General features: G+C 37.9%; 2 protein-coding genes across 3 annotated transcripts in view; both read left to right on the top strand.

Annotated features, from left to right (window-relative positions):
• Nucleotides 1-2807, top strand: part of skib (v-ski avian sarcoma viral oncogene homolog b) — a 47944-nt gene extending 45137 nt beyond the window's left edge. Inside the window, exons 6-7 of the mRNA XM_055023033.1 lie at nucleotides 45-275; nucleotides 803-2807. Coding sequence (XP_054879008.1) covers nucleotides 45-275; nucleotides 803-1024 — 453 coding nt within the window. The 3' untranslated portion in view covers nucleotides 1025-2807. The remainder of the gene's footprint in view (nucleotides 1-44; nucleotides 276-802) is intronic.
• A 2013-nt stretch (nucleotides 2808-4820) lies between these two features.
• On the top strand, nucleotides 4821-20054 carry plch2b (phospholipase C, eta 2b). 2 transcript variants are annotated; one of them, XM_055022976.1, is made up of 21 exons: nucleotides 4821-5404; nucleotides 6592-6738; nucleotides 8432-8675; nucleotides 8759-8888; nucleotides 10009-10179; nucleotides 11486-11579; nucleotides 11699-11902; nucleotides 11999-12119; nucleotides 14692-14863; nucleotides 14932-15045; nucleotides 15126-15209; nucleotides 15295-15392; nucleotides 15472-15560; nucleotides 15874-16059; nucleotides 16827-16934; nucleotides 17014-17138; nucleotides 17215-17299; nucleotides 17374-17520; nucleotides 18045-18124; nucleotides 18774-19821; nucleotides 19941-20054. In XM_055022976.1, the coding sequence occupies exons 1-21, from the start codon at nucleotides 5068-5070 to the stop codon at nucleotides 19955-19957; spliced, it is 3801 nt and encodes a 1266-aa protein (XP_054878951.1). In that variant the 5' UTR covers nucleotides 4821-5067; the 3' UTR covers nucleotides 19958-20054. The 2 variants fall into 2 exon arrangements, with proteins under 2 accessions (XP_054878951.1, XP_054878960.1); XM_055022985.1 differs by lacking the exon at nucleotides 4821-5404 and adding an exon at nucleotides 5513-5618.
• Nucleotides 20055-20184: the final 130 nt, after the last annotated feature.

The raw sequence follows: 20184 nt of genomic DNA, 5'->3' as shown, positions 1-20184 counted from the left end.
ACACCAAGCCTAAAACTTTGCGATTTTTTTTTTTTTTTTTTTAGGAGCTGGAGTTTGTGAGGGTGGCTAAGAAAGGCCGCCTGCGCGACGCCATCGAAGCCAAACGCAACCTGCGGAAGGAGATAGAGCGCCTCCGTGTGGACTGGGAGAGGAAGATGAGGGACGCAGAGGAATCCTGTGGGCGGCTGAAAAGAGAGCTGGACAGAGAGAGACAAGTTCGAGTTTGCGACCAGGGCTGTGAGGCTGAACGTCTTCGAGTCAAGTACTCCACTCAGGTATGCAGCGCCGCTGGACCACTCCAAAGAGGAGTAATTTAATAACAATGTAACCCCATAGCTGCTTCTCAAAGTACAGGAAAAAAACTCTTTCTGCTTGACTTTAATACAGTTTAGGGCTAATCTGTTCACTATTATTTAACCGATAGTTAAATGGTGCTAACAGGAGATTTTTTTTTCCCCAGGTGAAGCTAAAACTGCTACTTATAGAGCTCTGGTTATAACATATTTACAAATAAGGTTTATTGTAAATAATTTCTGGGCAGTTTTTTTTTGCTTCATTACTGCTCTGAAAGTGTCGTTATTTTTGTAAATATTCTTTTTTTTTGTTTCAATACTCCAGTTGACAATTACTAAATTAGTCGACGATTCTTACAATAATCAATTTATCACAATTTGTCTGATTATCAGATAAACTTTACTGCATTTTTTTCAAACTTTATTAATTCACAATATTTTTTAAAAAAAGTGTTGACTAATTGATTTAACAGAGTTTATGCATGTATGGTTTGTTTTTTGTTGCGCAGATCGAGGAGCTGCACGTGCAGCTGCAGCAGGCGGAGGCCGACCGGGAGCAGCTGAGGCAGGAACTTCAGCAGGAGAGAGAAGCTCGACAGAGCCTGGAGAGCGTGGTGAAGGACCTGCAGAACCAGCTGGCCCTGCAGGCCAGCACCAGTCCTCCCAGAGAGAGCAAGGACGCACACAAAGACGCAAAAAGCCAAACCACACAGTCCAGCAGAGGATCCTAAACATGCACATGTAAAAAAAGAGAAAGAAAGAAAGAAAACTGGACAGAGAGACTCAATTGAAAGGAGCTCCAGTTGAGGAATTTAAAAAAATAAATAAAAAGTCACTTTTGTAGAGGAAATAAATCTGTCATATATGATATGTTATAGTATACATCAATATTATTATGAGAATATGACAAAAAAATCACTACATGAACTGGAAAGAAGCATGAGCATGTAACAGAGTGAAGCTATGAGAGACTTGTTCAGCGACAAACACACACCGTTCCAGCGAGCCGTCCTCCTGGCGCTGCCCCAGAGTTTTGGTTTCGGTATAAGCTATTCCGAGAAACACAGCAACACAACACTACTTGAATATGAAGGGAAGGAACCGGCTGCCACTGGTGGAACGGGAGCGGACGACGAGCGTCTTCGTGCCACTCAGAGGTGTCACTGCAGACCACTGGAAGATTACCACTACTTACCTTTAGGCATCTGCTCGACTTTCTGAAACATGTGGAGCATTTTAAGGAAAACTTCTCGCTCAGTTCCACCAGCAAGAGAAAAAAACAACCATATACGAACGTATATAGCAGCTTATCTACCTTTTGTATTTGATATAAACCTGAAGTATTGGCGGTTCTTCGGTGGGCGGCCTCCATGTTCACCATTGTTTAGCTCCTAGGTATTTTATGTAAGTACTAGTTTTTGTTGCTCGTTGTGGTTTTGTTTTGTTTTTCACTCCCAAGCCATGCAGAGGATTTTTTATTTTTTTTTGTTTTGTTTTGCCCACTTAGTTTACAAAAGTAAAAAAACACTCCTTTAATGAAACAAAACTCCTAAACAGCTGTTAATGTGATAAAATGGTACTTCTGACTTTTTAAGTAATTTATAATCTACAATAATTTGCTGCCTATTGAGAGAAAGCGACCTTTTTTTTTGTTCCTTTTCTTTTTGGTCTCCAGTTTTAGGGCTTTTAAATCAACAGTGGCTGTATGAAAAACATTTTTACATATATACTAAATATGGATATCTATTTTTTTACTCTGAGAAAAGTAATTGCACTTTTTAAAAACAGAACCTAGCATTGTACTCCCTGTTACATTTTTAGAATCAGAAAGTAACACGAGCTCTGAAATTAAATTCACTTTTCCCTTAGTATACCGTCTGATGTAAATACAGTATTGTAAATAAGATGTTTGTTGGTATGGTATGTTTGCTTGCCCCAGACTTAAGTTGATTATGCATATTGTTTTTTGTTCTTACTTGAAACCAAAAAAACAGAGAGACTATTTGAATTTGCAGAACTGTAATTTGATTGTTGCCCCAGTCGCAGGGCATACACCAAGCTGGGTAGATTTATCGATTTAAACTGTTAGTCGTTGTGAGTTTCTCTCACCAAAAGAACTTTAAAACCTTTCACTTGATTTTATAGATTAATTATTTGATGAATTATAGAGTATATAGTTCACCTCTGACCAAAACCTCACAAATATATGATATATTCCTCAGCACTTCCAGCTCCGTCACAGATTAACTCGGACCTTCTGATGGTTTTTGAACCGTTTGGTGCTCTCACTTGTAATAGACAGGAAACACTTTCATGTCTTATCATTACGATACCCTCGCTCAGTATTTGTTGGGTACAGTATAATGGTGGTATCCGTGTTATTTGCTGATGCTCCTGTACTTTTCTGGGGCCTGGAAGTGGGTTTTCACTGGCCTCTTGTTTCAGTGTTTTCCTTTTCCTTTCAGAAAACTTGTATAATACCCATTAAAATTAAAATCAGTTCTACTCAGTTCAGTTTGTTGTGCTTGTTTGTTTCTGTTTTCTTTAAAATTCGAACTGATTTTGGTATGATTTGAACTTTTTGTCCATTGTTCCTTACACAATAAATCAAATTTAGTAAGATTCAATAGTGAATGAATCGTATTTTCAGATATTTCATTGGACAGTTACTAAGTTATAAGTATAGTAACTATAAAGGTAAGCGTTCATAATGCTGTGACTATTTCCCCGCTCTCTCTGAACACCAACCATTTTTTAAATGGGTGTCTGCAGATCGCTGCAGATGGATATCTGCTACATTGTAGAAATACATTAACGTACAGCTCCAGCATGAATTTGGGTTTATAGAATCTAAATAGATCATTTACAAATAGATCCAATCTCATAGAAATAACATTAGTTAGCTTGTTGTTAGCGGTAGGATTGTTATGGTAGACTAATTCAGTTACTACTCACCCGGCAGAAACAAGTCCACAGCCATTTAATGCTTCTTTTGATCCTAATTGGAAACAAAATATTTGTACATTTCCAGGTTTTTGGAAACTTTTTTTGGACCCATCTAGCATGAGGCCTGCAGCACCAGATAGTTATGTTGATGGCCTCAACGCCGGATAAATCCTCAAGATTACATGACGTCTTTTTTTTACCTAGACAATAAGGATGCTAAATATACACGTATTTTTTCCAGATATCTCATCTGTTCCAGTCCATTTAGGGCATCAGCGTACTAGATGTGACCTGTTTTAACCTGGAACTGGGGAAATCCACTTCTGGACCCGCATTAAAATTTTGCACGGCATCCGGATCACGCATCTGAAACCCATCAAAATGTTAGTATTGATCTTTTGTGACCAGATCATTTTCAGATGATGAACTGAACATTGTTCAGAAAGTGACAGGTGAAAACTCCAACTAGCTATAAATTATGTCTCAGTAATATTTTGTCCACTGTGCAGGAAGATAATTAGGTATAAAGTAATACTATTTTTTCACAAAGCATGTAATGCAGCTCTGAAAACAGTTAAGAGACCACTGCACTGAACCCCTTTGAAAACCTGTTATTATTCCACCAAATATGTATTTCTAAACTTTTCCTGAGTGAAAACATTATTATTGTTGTTTATAAATGAATATAACATATACCTACAAAAAGTCAAATCTGAGAAACTGATCATTTAAAGTGATCTCTTTTTTTCCAGAGCTGTATATTCATGAGTCGCTTTTAACCATCAAGCTAATAGAAGTTTCTAAAGTTTCAAAACCATTAAAAATGTTCTGTAACATTCTGATAGTTTTAAATCACTTGGAGGAGAAGATGGAGGAGAAAGCGTTGAATGTTTTCTCCTACCTCCTGCTGCGCACTGCCAGCCAGCTGGCTGAAAGAAAACTGGGACGTGTTTTTTTCCCACCTCAAATGTGGTGTGAATAGCTCCACTTGATTTTTTTTCCCTTTGAGTCAATAATGTTTTGAAAATAGAGCTAGCAAGCTACAAGAGGCGATTCTGTAAAGCAGATGACTGAACAAATTAGCTAATCTTCTTAATACAAAAACCAGAACTGCAAAATAAATAATAATTACATACTTACATACTTAATAAGGAGTAAAACTAGTACAAAACTATGACATTTTATAGTTTTGTACTATTTTGTTTGAGTTTATATGTTAAAAGTAAATGAAAAAACTAAAATTCTTTTTTTTCCCTTTACTTTAAGTGAAAGCAATTAGATCATGTTATATTTTATTGTTTATAGTTTGAGAGACATTTAAATAATAGAGCTGCACATCATCCTGTTGCCTCTAGAGGGAAATCCTAACTCACAATTTAGGAGAAAACATTTCGACCTTGTTTACACCACCTACCAAACCCTAAGTCTCAAGTCTTTGTTTTGCATTTGATCATCTTCAGATTTCTAAATGTGAAGATTTTTAAGCTGTAAATTGAGCGTGTGAAGCCCTCCGGTCCCAGTCTTCCTCCCCGGGAGCTTACTGGCTTCACAGAAAATCCCTCTATCAAGACCAGGCTGAAGCCTCACTGCAGGATTACAGCTTGAGAAAGATTTAGAGACTCAAACTAGTTGCACACTTCCTCACTGAGAGCACTCTGCAGGCGGCAAAAGGAAATAAAAGGAGGACCCTATGGACGAAGCACCGGATCCTGACTGAATGAACTCTGTGCTCATGTGGGGAGACTGATGGGAACTGGAGGACATGCTGCCACGGTGCGACGCAAACTTTCTGTTGGAGACAGGAGGAAGGTATGTCCGTGTTTTGTGAATGGGACTGGTGAGCCGGAACCAAATGTATAGTTCAGAGATGAACCACAGGCCTGCAGCGATGACTCCACCGTCTCTGGGCCAGAGCCCGCCGCTGACCTCCCGTACGACCCCGAAGAAGACCTCCTTCCAGGCTCTGGGGTCATCCGGAATGTTCTCCCCCTCACGGGCCAAACGGGAAGCCAAGCGGACCTCTAACCCCGTCAACTCGCCCACCCACTCCATCATGAGCTCACCCAAACTTTGGCAGAAAGCGTCCGTCTCCAGACTGGCTGAGGAGTTTTTCTGGATCGGCGGCAGTGTGGTTGCACAACCCAAATGGAGGCTGGGGCAAATAGGTAAGCCTCCGCTAACCTTTTGGGAACAATTCATCCTCCTGACATATTCTGGATATGTGCTTTTAGGTGACCTTTAAGGGTCGTCAGCTGCACAAACAACAGAGAGGGAAGCGGAGAAGCAGATAATGAGCATATGGACTACAGACAATCCTTGAGGATTAGCCTGAATGATGTGCCAGGTTGCGTCACATGTATCTTCAGATTACAAACAAAGGTTACCTGCTCACGCCGCACAAAAACAATGACCATCACCTGAACTCACCACGAAAAAAATGCTGCTGCAAAAATGTTACATGCATGTGACTGATAACAAAAAGCATCAGAAAACCCAAAGTCTTTTTAAATTTATTTGTATAATCTATTTAATTGTGTCGTTTTATTGTTTTGAACAGAGTTTTTAATTAGCTTTGCCACTTTATCCTTATGTTTTCTTGCTTATTACTGATATTCAACACTTTGTTTCAGCTAAAGCACTTTATAATTAAAGATACTGATGATGATAATGATACAAATTAAGCATTGAATGTATTTTATTATACAAAAGAAATCATTTTTGACTCATTGGCTTGTTTTCTAAATTTGTTTGCAGCATAATTAATATGTCAGACTTTTACATTCATTTAATCATCATAGCCAAAAACATTGATTGCCAAATTTACCAATTCAAAAAGTATATTACACTTCTGAAGTTATACATATCTATAATACATGTTGTATAAATTTATATGATACGTATACTTAAATCAGCCGATTTTTTAAGAAAAATATTTAGAAAAATAATCATCAAAAATTACATATTTGGTATTAAAGGGTTAAATCTAGTCAGACGATATACACTTCAAGTTGTGATATTAATCTTGCTTAATGTTGCTTAAGTTATTATTTTATCAATAATATAAGCAGCTCCCTAAAAGCATTTGACATGCTTAGTTTATTTACTAAAAGTGTTTAATGGATATAAACACAAGATTATGTAATAGTGTAAAAATAACAAGTATCAACCAAACAAAAGTGGGTTTTCACACTTTTTTGCAGTCATATTTGATCACAACACGTAAATCTAGCAATCTGCAATATCCTTTCATTTTGTCATTATTCTGTCAGTGCCTGTGCATCACATTTATGTTCCATGTTTTGCTCTCTAAGGGACAGAAAAATTACCCTTTTTACCATCTTTCCCCCTGCAGTGGAGCGATGTATGTGCACCATGCAAACCGGCACCCAGATGACCAAACTGAAGGGGAAGAAGAAAGGCCTGGTCCGGTTCTTCTTCCTGGATGAGCACAAGTCCTGCATCCGGTGGCGGCCTTCCAAAAAGCACGACAAGGCCAAAAGTGAGAGTTCAGTCATTTTTATTGAACAGAGTCACCGAACAAAGCTGAAAATGCTGTTGAGTGTGAAACTAAGGCTTCAAAAAGTGAAAATATAATGTAAATGTTTGAAGAAGTGGAAAGTCCGGTTGTTCAAAAAAGATATTGGTCAATTTTTATTCTGAAATTAACACATATTTGAATCATTGTTGACTTTTTATACATGCATGATGACAGACAAATTTGGATGTTATCACCAAATTAAGAAAACAGATATATATTCCAAAAAACAATCATAAAGCAAACTTTTCAATAAAAATGTGCTATTTATTGTTAATGTTATTTTACTTTTTAACATCACAAGAATAACAGTAAAACATCAAATTTATGTAGTGCTTTTTGGGACAGTCAAAGATGTTTCACAAGAGGAAAAATAACAATTATAAAAACAAAACAAAAAAATACATTCATGTATCTTCACCTTTTGCTATATGACACTCTGAAGCTCTAATTGATCTGAAATCCACTGATCATCGTTGAGAATCTTTTGAAATTTGATTGAAGTCCAGCTGTGGTAAATTCATTTGACTGAAGATAATTTGTAGGGGAGCCTTAATATTTCTTTATAAATTCCTCCAAACCAAAGCAGAAACCAACCTCTGAAGTCAGAGTAATTGTCTGCAAATAAATCCAAAAGTACAAAATAAATCAATAAAAACACATAAAATTCAGCTTCACTGAGGAACTTGAAAAGCATTGTGCTCTACAGTATTTGAAAAGATATTTGGAACGACCAACATGTTTGGATAAAAACATTCAGTGCTCATATAACCTAGCTAACACCGTTTCTACTGTAAAGCACGGCGGTGGCGGTGTTATGAAGCTGTGATTAAATATGATGAAACTTTTCAAATAAACCTGCTCTATAGTAATGATCTGTGACTCTGACTAAGGTGAAAACACAAAATTGACCCGAAGCGGAAAGCCAGGATTATGAAGGAGCGGCTTGAGGAACAGTTACCAGATTTAAATCCAAAAGAACAGACTGTATCTGGAAAGGCCTGAAAATGTCTGTCCGCCCCATGCAGCTCAGATGAGCAGGAAAGGATCTGCAATGTCAGAAAATACCAAAATAGATTCACCAAGCCTGCAGAGATATGACCACCTTGGGGTGGTCAGGCTTGGCAAGAGCACCAAGCTTGCGTGATAATATATATATAAGTACTTAAAATAACCTTGAATAATACAAATTAAATGCTATTTCTCATAAAAAAATGATTTATATATTATTTTTATAGTTGTACAAATAATAACATAATCTTTTCCTGCTGTTGACTGCCACCACTATTAGGGAAATAGAAGATATGAAATTAACTAAAATTTAGTGTTTATTAGCTGATGTCACTTTCAAATATTTAAAAGAAATGGCAGGTTTAAATAAAACTCTGCATTTCAAAATTCAGACATTAGTTTTTTTAGTTTGCTACTAACGCCTGCCTGTACAATCCAAGCTAATTACAAATGCACATAAAATGTCTTAAAACATATTTTCCTTCATTACAACTGTCCCCACACTGATCCACACTAATTTAGAAGGAGACTGGGTTATAAACAAAAGTGTGGAAACAGTCAAGGGGTGTAAGTTAATTCAGATTTCTCTGTTCATCTGTTTTCTGCTGGAAACCTGAATGTTTTTTTTTTTTTTTTTCTGCTTCAGTCTCCATTGACTCCATCCACGAGGTCTGTGAGGGGAAAACATCGGAGATCTTCCGGCGTTACGCAGAGAACCGTTTCGACCCAAACTGCTGCTTCAGTATTTACTACGGGGACCGAGTCAAGTCCCTGGACCTGGTCTCCAACAATGCAGAGGAGGTGCGCACCTGGATCCAGGGCCTCAAGTACCTGATGGCCGGGATCAGCGATGAAGACAGTCTGGCCCGCAGACAGCGCACCCGGGATCAATATCCTTCACCCAGTCCTTCCTGCTGACAGTGCAGTGATTCACCTGTTGTGTTTTCTGATTGGTCCTTAACTGCGGCGTCACGTGGCTGCAGCAGACCTTCTCTGAGGCTGACAAAAATGGCGACGGCACCTTGAGCATTGGGGAAGTTCACCAGCTGCTCCACAAGCTGAATGTCAATCTACCCAAGCAGAAAGTCAAGGACATGTTTCAAGTGAGAACATTTACTCCACCTAGAAGCACAACTAGAGATGTTTATTCACGCTCTTATTTACAAAGAATATTTGAATATTGTTCTGCAGCAACCAGATGTTAAGAATCACCGCTAACTGCGGTGGCTTGCAAAATTAGTCAAACGTTTTCACTTTGTGCCGTCTTCAAAATTTTATTTGTACTTTTTTGTTTGCGGATTTTATTTCAGAGATCAACACAAAGTTTGTAGTACGTAACCGTGAAGCAGAATAAAAAGGATATATTGTTTTTGACATTTTACACAGGTTTAGCTTGCTAATATCTGCTAGCAAAATAACGACCTGTTGTTAGCAACAGATTGTAAACCCAACTTTTCAGATCCTCATTAATCTCGTTATTCACTATAAAGTTTAGAAGAGTTGAATTTATAGGTTGTATAATAAATTAACTGATATTAAATTAATAATTTAGCAGAAATTATCCATTAGCTAAAAGTGAACAGGACTAAACACCAGCAGTGCTAACATGGTAATCTTTACCCTCTTTTCCCTAAATAAATATATATTTTCTGTCAAGTGCAATGTTTTTAAGGATTTTACAGTAATAAACTCTACATAATAAGCTGTCTTCCCTGAAAAAAGAAGTAATACTTTTTAATATTTTAACAGCCACAAATTGCCATGAACTTTGTTTGGCTACACAAACAGCACAGTAGTAGAATAAAAAGGCTGAGTGGTTTTCAAATACTTTTCAGAAATAATGTTGTTATTGGCTCCCCTGTGGCTGTACTTAGTAAAATTATTTATTGAGATAGTTCGGAGAACATCAACAGAAATCAAAAACCTATCAATGGCATATGATCTGGCCATCAGTTCAATCGAAGTAGAAGAGAAATTAAATGAATCAACACAGGAAAAAAAAAAAAATTATTCAGCTACTTGGCAGAAGAAGAGCAGGGACTACAGCAGGAAAGCCATATGGCTGCCACAGATGGCCTGAACTGCTCTGTGTTATTGCATTAGTTCAGCAGCTAACTGGATTCCTCCTGACGACAATAACTGTGTATGAGATATATTCTCTTCTGCTTTTTCCCCATAAGCTGGGAGATTTATTCCCTGTATAATAAAACTCTCCTGTTGCAGGAAGCAGACACAGATGAGATCCAGGGCTCTCTGGGCTTCGATGAATTTTGCTCTTTCTACAAGATGATTTCCACACGTAGAGACCTCTACCTGATCATGATCTCCTACAGCAACCAGAAGGAAGTTCTGGATCTGCACGACCTCGCACGTTTTCTGGAAAATGAACAAAAGGTAAACAAAAAAAAAGAAGAAAAAGATAAGAAAAATCAAACTAAGCTCTTTTGTTGGAAAAAATAGTTTTATTAATTGTCCCATCTTCAATTGATGTGACTTCTTAATTTTTGTGATTTATAGAAAACTTGTATACACAATTTAGGAGACACAATCTCCTTTGGTTTTAGAAAAAACAACTGAAATATTAAATTTTTAAATTAGATTATTAATTATCAAACTTCAGTTATTTTGCATCATTCAGTCTTAACTTTTACGATTGAAGTTAACAGAACTCTGAAATTATTATAAGTCATTTAATTTATTTAAAATTATCGTTTATACTTCAAAATCTGTTGTAGGGTCAATACACTAATCTAGATGTTTGTGACATTGTGTGAGCTACTTCAGTGTTTCCAAATTAATATTTTTCTAGCTTATTATTTACTGTACATTGTGTTTTGTTTAAATTATATATATATATATATATATATATATATATATATTATATATACATATATATATATATATATGTATATATATATATATATATATATATATATATATATATATATATATTATTTACAACATTAATTTTGTGCATCTGAAGATCATTGTTCTGTCAACTAAAACTCATTTAGAAATAATTAAAATGTCCTAATAGAAATATAAAATTGAAAAATTAAAATAGAAATTGTATGAAATATGAAGCTTTAAATGTGAATGAATATTACAGTTTCACCAATTATGCTATTAAAAATGTGAAAACTTACATGTGCATGTTTGTTTTCAAATGTTGACTTTAGAATCTGAAAGTGTATGTCTTTATTTGAAATATTAATGTTCATTTATTGCTGTTTTTATTATCTGTTATATGTAAATATTATTTACATTCATTGCAATTAATAATCACATTGATTGCAAAAAATTATATTATTTGCAATTATTAATTTGCAAAAAAAATTTTAACAAATATTTTATTTAGCTCATTTAAAAAAACTTTTTTGTTTATTTTTTTTAGGTCTTCTTTCAATCTAATAGCGTGGAGAGTGTTGCTTAAAGTATGAATTAAAAAAATACTTTGTTCATAAATTATTTTATCAAAAAACATAGGGGGTGACAATAAATGATGCACATAATTTTTGTAAAAACAATCATTTGATTGCATAGATTGTTTCTTCTTTCCTGAAATAATGTACTCAAGTCAAAGGTGTGAGATTATTATTAAGTTATTTCAGTACTTCAATGCATTTTTACATTTACTGCTGCTGAACTTCAGAATAAAACGTTATTTGAAATGATCAGAAGATTGTTTTGATCTTTATAGATGCGCGGTCTGAGCAGAGAGCATTTATTCGACATTGTGGCTAAGTTTGAGCCATGTCCTGAGAACCTCCAGCATATGGTGTTGGGTATTGACGGTGGGTAGATGTTGCTTATCAATTAAATTATCAGAAAATTAAGTGAATTTTGCCACGTAAGCAGGACATGCCACCAGTGTGCAAATGCGCATTGTGACACTCCACCCTCCCTCCTTCAGGTTTCACCAACTACATGCGAAGTCCTGCAGGCGACATCTTTAACCCCGAGCACAATCAGGTGAACCAGGACATGACGCAACCTCTCGCTAATTACTTTATTGCCACGTCGCACAACACCTACCTGACTGGAGACCAGCTGCTCTCCCAGTCCAGGGTGGAAATGTACGCCTATGTTCTGCAAGCAGGCTGTCGCTGTGTGGAGGGTGAGGCTGGAAAAGCCATTGCAAGTGTTTGTTTTGATTTTTGTGTGACATTACAGAAACTTCAGCACCTCTTTGTTATTTTTTCCCCTCTTCTAGTCGACTGCTGGGATGGACCCGATGGTGAACCCATCATTCATCACGGCTACACTTTGACATCCAAGATTCTCTTCAAAGACGTTGTTGAAACAATTAACAAATATGCCTTCACTAAGTCACCGTAAGCACTAAGTAACTTTTTAACTTTTATGAAAGTATATTTGTTTTACACATTAGGTGAAACTGTCACTATGTCATGACAGTTTGATATGAGACAGATAATCTGTGGAAAAAAAAATTAGCTCCTCTATGTTCTCCCAGTGCTCCCAGTGCTAACTAGAAACAACCAATCAGAGGCAGGAGGCTGGCCTTAGCGCTGTCAATCACTCTTACCTCCCCTACTTGCTCTCTGCTACACTACAGCTTCTAGAGCTTGTTGTGAATGCTAAAGCTAGTTAGCCTAGCCACCAATGACAGCAGATAAATGGTTTTCCTGTAAAGACAAATTATTTTTCTGCTGTTAGCAGAAAAATAATTATATATCACATTTCAGCAGCAATGCATTTCAAAGTGCTTTACTTCATAAAAACACAAAGTCATAGAACACACTAACAATTGAAGCATTACATTCTGTCAAGTTACATGTTACATGTCAAATATATTGATCAGTGTTTTATTTATGATGTTTCAAAAGCCGGTGGGTTTTTAGTCCACTGCAAGTGCAAGAACATTTTTGTTAAATCCAATATGGCAGACAAGCAATACTGCTGATGTATTTTCCAAATAAAAACTTTGTATTTATAGAAAATTAGAACAAGAAAAATATTTGTTTTTCAAAAAAAAAAAAAAGAAAAATCCCACCCTTTATATGCCTTAAATCAAAAACACTTTGGAAAGAAATCCTGACATAAAGAATCATAATTCATTCATGAAAGGGCTAAAGGCACTCAGTGTTTCAGCTGTTAAGGAGTTTTTAGGTAGTTTGTTCCAGAATTGTTTTTAACAAATAAGTAAAAAACACACACATATATATATATATATATATATATATATATATATATATATATATATATATATATATATATATATATATATATATATATATATATATATACACTCCTGATCAAAATCTTAAGACCAGTCAAAAAATTGCAAGAATTTGCATTTAGCATTATTGGATCTTAAGAAGGTTCTAAGTAGAGCTTCACAATGTTAAAAGAAGAAATCAGCATAAGAGACAAAACTTTTGAGCAGGGAATTAATTGAAAACTGCATTTATACTCAAACATGATTTTTTCACCTGATCAAAAGTTTAAGACCATAGCTCAAAAAACCTCCAAAACCCCCCAAAACAGAAATCAAAGTGCCAAAAAAAGGACTCAGTAATGAGTAGCTCCACCATTCTTGTTGATGACGTCAAACAATCGTTTAGGCATGCTTGATGCCAGTGTTTCCAGGAGGCTAGTGGGAACATTGCTCCAAGTGTTGAAAATGGCTTCACGAAGGGCATCCACTGTCTGGAACTGATGTCCATTTTCGTAAACTTCCCTTGCCATCCATCCCCAAATGTTCTCAATTGGGTTTAGATCCGGGGAACATGCAGGATGGTCCAAAAGAGTGATGTTATTCTCTTGGAAGAACTGCTTTGTCAGGCGGGCATTGTGAACTGCAGCATTGTCTTGTTGAAAAACCCAATCATTACCACACAGACGAGGGCCCTCAGTCATGAGGGATGCCTGCTGCAACATCTCCACATAGCCAGCTGCTGTTTGACGCCCCTGCACAACCTGAAGCTCCATTGTTCCATTGAAGGAAAACGCACCCCAAATCATGATGGCGCCCCCACCACTGTGCCGTGTAGAAAACATCTCAGGTGGGATCTCCCTGTCATGCCAGTAACGTTGGAAGCCATCAGGATCATCAAGCCAAAACTTTTTCTCATCAGAGAAGACAACTTTCTTCCACCTTTCAATGTCCCATGTTTGGTGCACCCTTGCAAAGTCCAAACGGGCAATTCTGTGGCGTTGAACAAGACGTGGCCTTTGAAGACGTTTTTTGTTTCTGAAGCCCTTCCCTTGCAGATGCCGTCTGATGGTTATCGGCTGCAGTCGGCACCAGTAATGGCTTTAATTTGGGTAGAGGATCGTCCCTTGTCTTGACGGACAGCCAATCGGATCCTGCGGTTCAGAGCTGGTGAAATTTTTTTGGGTCTACCGCTTGACTTTTTTGTTCCATAACCCTCAGGATCATTTAAAAAATGCAAAATGACTGTCTTACTGCGTCCAACCTCAGCAGCGATGGCACGTTGTGAGAGGCCTTGCTTATGCAGCTCAACAATCCTGCCACGTTCAGAGTCAGTGAATTTTTTGCTTTTGCCATCTGGAGGTCTTGACAGTGTAAAGACTTCACAGAACATGACATGGAATCCAGATTTTTGCACAGCTTTTGGCTTTTAAAGACTATGGTCTTAAACTTTTGATCAGCTGAAAAAATTATGTTTGAGTGTAAATGCAGTTTTCAGAAAATTCCCTGCTCAAATGTTTTTGTCTCTTGCACTAATATTTTCTTTTAACATTGTGAAGCTCTACTTAGAATCTTCTTAAGATTCAATAGTGCAAAATGCAAATTCTTGCAATTTTTTGACTGGTCTTAAGATTTTGATCAGGAGTGTATATATATATGTTTTATATATCTTTAATATATTAGTTCTATTTGTTTCGAGTCCTCAGTTTGTCATGGTCACTCTCCTCCAGGTATCCCGTTATCCTCTCCATAGAGAACCACTGCACTGTGCCACAGCAGAAGAAAATGGCCGAATACCTGAAAGAGGTGCTGCAGGACAAACTGGATCTGACTAATGTCAGCGTGCAGGAATGCAAGAAGCTGCCTTCACCTGAGATTCTGAAAGGGAAAATTTTAATCAAGGTACAAATTTGTTTATTTCACAGGTCAAATTAAGTGATAAAAAAAGAGAATAAATTCTTGTTTTTCAGGGAAAGAAACTGCCAGCAAACCTTGACCCTGATGCCGAGGAGGGAGACGTATCTGATGAAGACACTGGGAACGAGGAGGAGGAAGATGATGATGATGATGACAATGACTTACAGGCAAATTAAGAAATAAATAAATGGATGAATGGACGGACGGACGGATAGATGTGTTAACAAATAGCATTGTACTTTTTCAGCCTGGGAACGGTGCAGAATCAACTAATCAGCCCAAGAAGAAGAGACGGTTTGGCAGATCAATCATAAGAAGCTTCAAAAGAAAGGTGCTGGTTCATTTCTCCAGATTCTCTAACCCATTACCTTTAAAATTGTGTTTGAAAAAGCTTAATTTACCTTTCATGTTTTCAGAGAAAAAAGAAAATACGTGTAAAAAACAAGGCTATGTCTGACGGCGAATCAGACCACAGCAGCAGCCGAGACAGAACCCAGATTGTTTACCATCCTAAGTAAGGTCCCTGAACGCATCAACCTTAAAAGATGTTTAATATGTAAAGTTAAATTTGTGTTTCTACAATATTTCTTCAGAAAAAGAAAAACCATGAGACTCTCCAGAGCTTTGTCTGACCTGGTCAAGTACACTAAATCTGTCCGAGTGCATGAGATAGAAACACAAGGTAAAAATGAAAGAGGCTTTAGCGAAAACCATGACATCTATGTTTAACTTAATGGCGTCGTGGGGCCATTGTACATAGAAAAAAATTAGTACATTTCTCCCAAAAAAACCCAGAAATGTTCTAGAAAAAAAATCTGGGAAATTTCTGAGTTTCAAACTCGAAAATTTCCTAGAAAAAAGAGAATCTGAAATTTTGAGTATAATCTCACAATCTCAGAAATGTCCATGTTGTTTTCCCCCTTGCAGATGTTATTATTTTAAAAGTGTTTTTGGTGCAAACACGCAGGCTGTTGTCTTGGATTTCTGTTTGGCAGGATTTCTGAGCAGCTGGCAGGTGTCATCTCTGAACGAGACCGTAATGAACCAGATTCTACAGATAAAACCCGGCGAGCTGGTGCGCTTCAACCAGCGCCAGCTCATCAGAGTCTACCCGTCCAACTTCAGGGTGGACTCGAGCAACTTTAACCCGCAGCCATATTGGAATACGGGATGCCACATGGGTAATCCAGAGAGACCGCTACGTAGTGAAAACTTATGCAATCAGTCATGACGGAGCCTCAAAATGTCTTTGCTGAACACTTTTGATTCGGTTTCTACTGAACAAGAAACGGCAACGGACATTTCGTATCCTAGCAACAGACAACGACGTAAGATAAAACCGTATCCGGTTAAGCACTCTTCAAAATAAAACACTTATTTTTTCCAAAATAAATCATGAATGGCGCTTTGCTTTTTTATGTTCAATAATTTTAAATTCAGCGAATACAATAACAATAATAAGACATTTAATGATAATTTATAGTTATTAAATTATAAGTTATTATTCATTTATAATTTTATGAATTAAATTTAATAATAATTTAATTTCCCTTTTGAGCTAATAAAGTATGTTTGAATTGAATCAAATAATAATAATGTAGATTATACTTAGCATGTAAACCAAAATGTCCACTTAAATTTGTATTTATATAATATAATTTATATAAATATATCTGATTATGTAATTTTTAAATATTAAATGACTGATAATTTGATCAGTCACTCAGTTCTTAAGTGGCATTTCTACCAAATAGTTTTTTACTTGAGTGGCCACTTTTTACTTTTACGAGAGTAAAAATCTGTTGAATTTGTGCTACTCTAACTTGAATACAGTTTTTGAGTGCTCTACCTTCTCTACTCTGCATATAACTGTAAATAAGCAACATTACATGTCCTTAAAGGTTGTGTGATATTGCCAGAAGGTCTCCATGTTTTTATTTCATTCTAGTTGCAATGAATTACCAAACAGAAGGCAGAATGCTTGAACTGAACCGAGCCAAGTTTTCAAGCAATGGAAACTGTGGATATATTCTGAAGCCTAAGTGCATGTGTAAAGGTATGGATGCAGTGTGTATTAATAGAACTATAAATGTAATTATGCAAAAGAGTGGCTGAATACTTCTGGTTTTTCTCAGCTGCCTTTAACCCGGTGACAGAGGATCCATTGCCAGGACACAGAAAAACTCAGCTGGTGCTAAAGATAATCAGTGGGCAGCAACTTCCCAAACCCAAAGACTCAATGTTTGGAGACAGAGGAGAAGTAAGAGCCAGAACAACCATTCTGAGTTTATTTAAATTATTAACAGAAAATCACCTCTGATTTGATCTTTTTTCAGATAATCGATCCCTTTGTTGAAGTTGAGATCATCGGTCTGCCTGTCGATTGCTCCAAGCAGCAAACCAGAGTGGTTGATGACAACGGTGAGCGCAGAACTTCCCTGTCTAAGTTGCTTCACGTCCATTTTCCACATTTATTTAAAGTTTTTTTGTCGTAGGATTCAATCCGATGTGGGAGGAGACCCTTGTTTTCAGCATCCTGATGCCTCAGATCGCCCTGGTGAGGTTCCAGGTCTGGGATCATGATCCTATTGGACGGGATTTTATTGGCCAGAGGACGGTGGCTTTCACCAGCATGATGCCAGGTAAGCTGCCGGCTCAAATCTCCAGAGTTGGACTGGAGTTTAAATCTGGGGATTAAGATGTGACCTTGAAGGAAGGTCAGGGTCTGACTGGTTGATGTTTAGCATCATAATCCAGCTGAAAAATCCAGTGACAAACCTTTTTCAGTTATTTTTGTATTTATTGCACTTCAAAGATTCCTTTATACCATGCTCTATGACATATTTGTATTAAATTAGCATCATGGCATCATTGGTCCTCTGCTGTAATCTGTGGGCAAAAGGTGCTTTTCCAGGTGTTTATGTTGAAATGTTTAGTTGAAATGTTTGGGTTTGTTTTTGTTTTTGATGAAAGTCTCAGTCTGGAGAAATGCACCAACCTTCAAAAGTAAATAGTAACTTTAAACATCTGTGATAATCTACATCAGTGTGCTGATGATTTGTTACCTAAATATGTGAAAATATTTTCACAATCAGACTTGGACTGTAAAACATTTCTGATAGAAGCTGAAGGACAAAGATCATAACCAGTTTGATTGTGCTTGCAGGTTATCGGCATGTCTACCTGGAGGGAATGGCAGAGTCGTCCATTTTTGTTCACGTTGGCATTAATGACATGATGGGAAAGGTACGCTACTTAAAAGGGAACCTGTTATGTAAAATTCACTTTTTGCACGTTTTTCATTTGGGTATTAATTACTTCTATAAATAGCCCATGTGCCTAAAAAACAACCAGCTGTTTTTGGCAATAAGTTCATGTTTTTTGATGTCTGGAAAATGAGCCATTTCAAAATTACCCAATTGTTGTGCCATTACCTAGCAACCCCAGCCTAGCCCAGCCTGTCACCTAGCATCCCAAGTGAATCTCCAGCACATTTGATCATTTTCCACTTTCAATGGCAGCTGGATGTTGTTGACTCACCACCCAGAAATCACTTGCTGCATTTATGTTGACTGTGCAGAAGGCTCTACTTCTGCTTTTCAAAGATCTATGGTTGCATAGTTGTGCATCTGTTTGCATCGATTTTCACCTGTGAGTGCAAGCATTGAGTTGGGGAATTTATTTGGATTTAATGACAAGAACAACTCATGAAAATAGTTAGAAATTATCAGACAAAAATCTCATAATCTGTGAATAATCTTGTGCATAAAATGTTTTGAGTAGGCCATGGATTAATCCTAACCTGTTCAAGAAAGCACAATAGGTCACCTTTAAAATAAACCTAAATATTATTCACAATCTTTGAGTCCTGAATAAAACTTTTTTTGTGAAACAGATCAAACCTGCTCATGCCATGCATGCAGCTAGAAAACACATCCAAAAAGCAGCTCAGAAGCACATGAGGGGCAATCAAAGACATCCTTCTGTTGACGTCTCCGTTCAGTCCTCTGAAGATGGACGTGTTCTGTTTTCCAACCGGGATCTGGACACCATGTCTCAGGACAGCAGAAATGGAGAAATGTCTCCAGTGGTAAAAGGCTCAGCGGCTAAAGCTGCGTTCCACAGGGGGATGATGAGCGAGCCTGTGAGGCGAGCGCACAGAGTGAAGATCCACGAGCCTCCAGAGACACGGCGAGGCTTCTTCAGCAGGATGTCCTCCACTGACTCTCACAACAGCAGCGGCGCCACTGCTCCCTGTGTGAAGGAGGAAAGCTTCGACCTGGACACTCTGTCGCAGGTTTCTTTGGCGGAGAGTCTCGGTCCTGAAAGCCAACCTCAAGCTGATCGAAGGGACTCTGAGAATGAGTCTGTGCTGCCAAGCTGCGCTGAGCAGTATGCAGTGAGGAGGTTTGAACCGGAGCACCCTGAGCTGCCAGAGGAGCAGGAACCAGAGGAGCACAGTGAGGTTTTCACTGAACCTGAACACCATCCAGAACCTCAGCCTTACTCCGTCCTAGAGTGTCACACTCTGCCACCGCCAGAAGCCTCTAAACTCATCCCTCCATCGTCCCCCGCCAGGGTCAGACGCACCTTAGAGGCGCCGACGTCCAGTCGGCCTTCAACTCTGATACAAACCAAAACCCGCTCACACAGCTGCCCCAGAAAACAGACCTGTTCGCCCCAGACGCCTGCTGTGACCCGGAAGCCCACCTTTCTCTGGCAGCAAGAGCAGAGCCAGGTGAGACGCATTCCCAACGGCCTCTGCCCGTCCGGCAGCTCATCCAGCAACAGCGGGGGCAGCACCGATAGCCTGGAGTTTCTGCCCAGCCGCCCGGTGCCGGCCGGGTCAGAACAGCGAGAGGGAACGCTGCAGAGGGAGATGAAGGCGCTGTTCGACCAGAGGATGAAGGAGATTCGCTGTAAATCACCGCTCTTCTTTGACGGTGAGTCATTCATAAGAAAATAACACTTGAAGCTGCAGAGCAGAAACAACAGCAACGATACACCAGGGTCAAATTTTCATTCCTAATCCTGGCTTTTCACTTTTCCTTTTTCCGATCAGATCACAACTCTGACTGAAGAAACCAAGACATCAAAGACAAGAAAGAACAAATGGAGGAAAGAAGAAAAGCCTCAGCTAAAATACAAACTTTATTTTTCTAGTTTAGCTGGACTGCTTATGGTCCTTAACTTTTTATTGTGAGACATTGTTTGTGAAAAGAAATTGCTGAAATCAAATGATGCTGCTGCCAACTGTACAGAAATGCTTGCAAACTGTTAAATTAGTTGTCATGCTTTATATGTAA

The sequence above is a fragment of the Poeciliopsis prolifica genome, unplaced genomic scaffold, assembly GCF_027474105.1.
Source record: "Poeciliopsis prolifica strain line A6 unplaced genomic scaffold, Auburn_PproV2 SCAFFOLD003, whole genome shotgun sequence".
In the NCBI taxonomy this organism is placed as follows: Eukaryota; Metazoa; Chordata; class Actinopteri; order Cyprinodontiformes; family Poeciliidae; genus Poeciliopsis; species Poeciliopsis prolifica.
The sequence above is the reverse complement of the archived record's forward strand: the minus strand, read 5'-3'. Positions and strand labels throughout refer to the sequence as shown.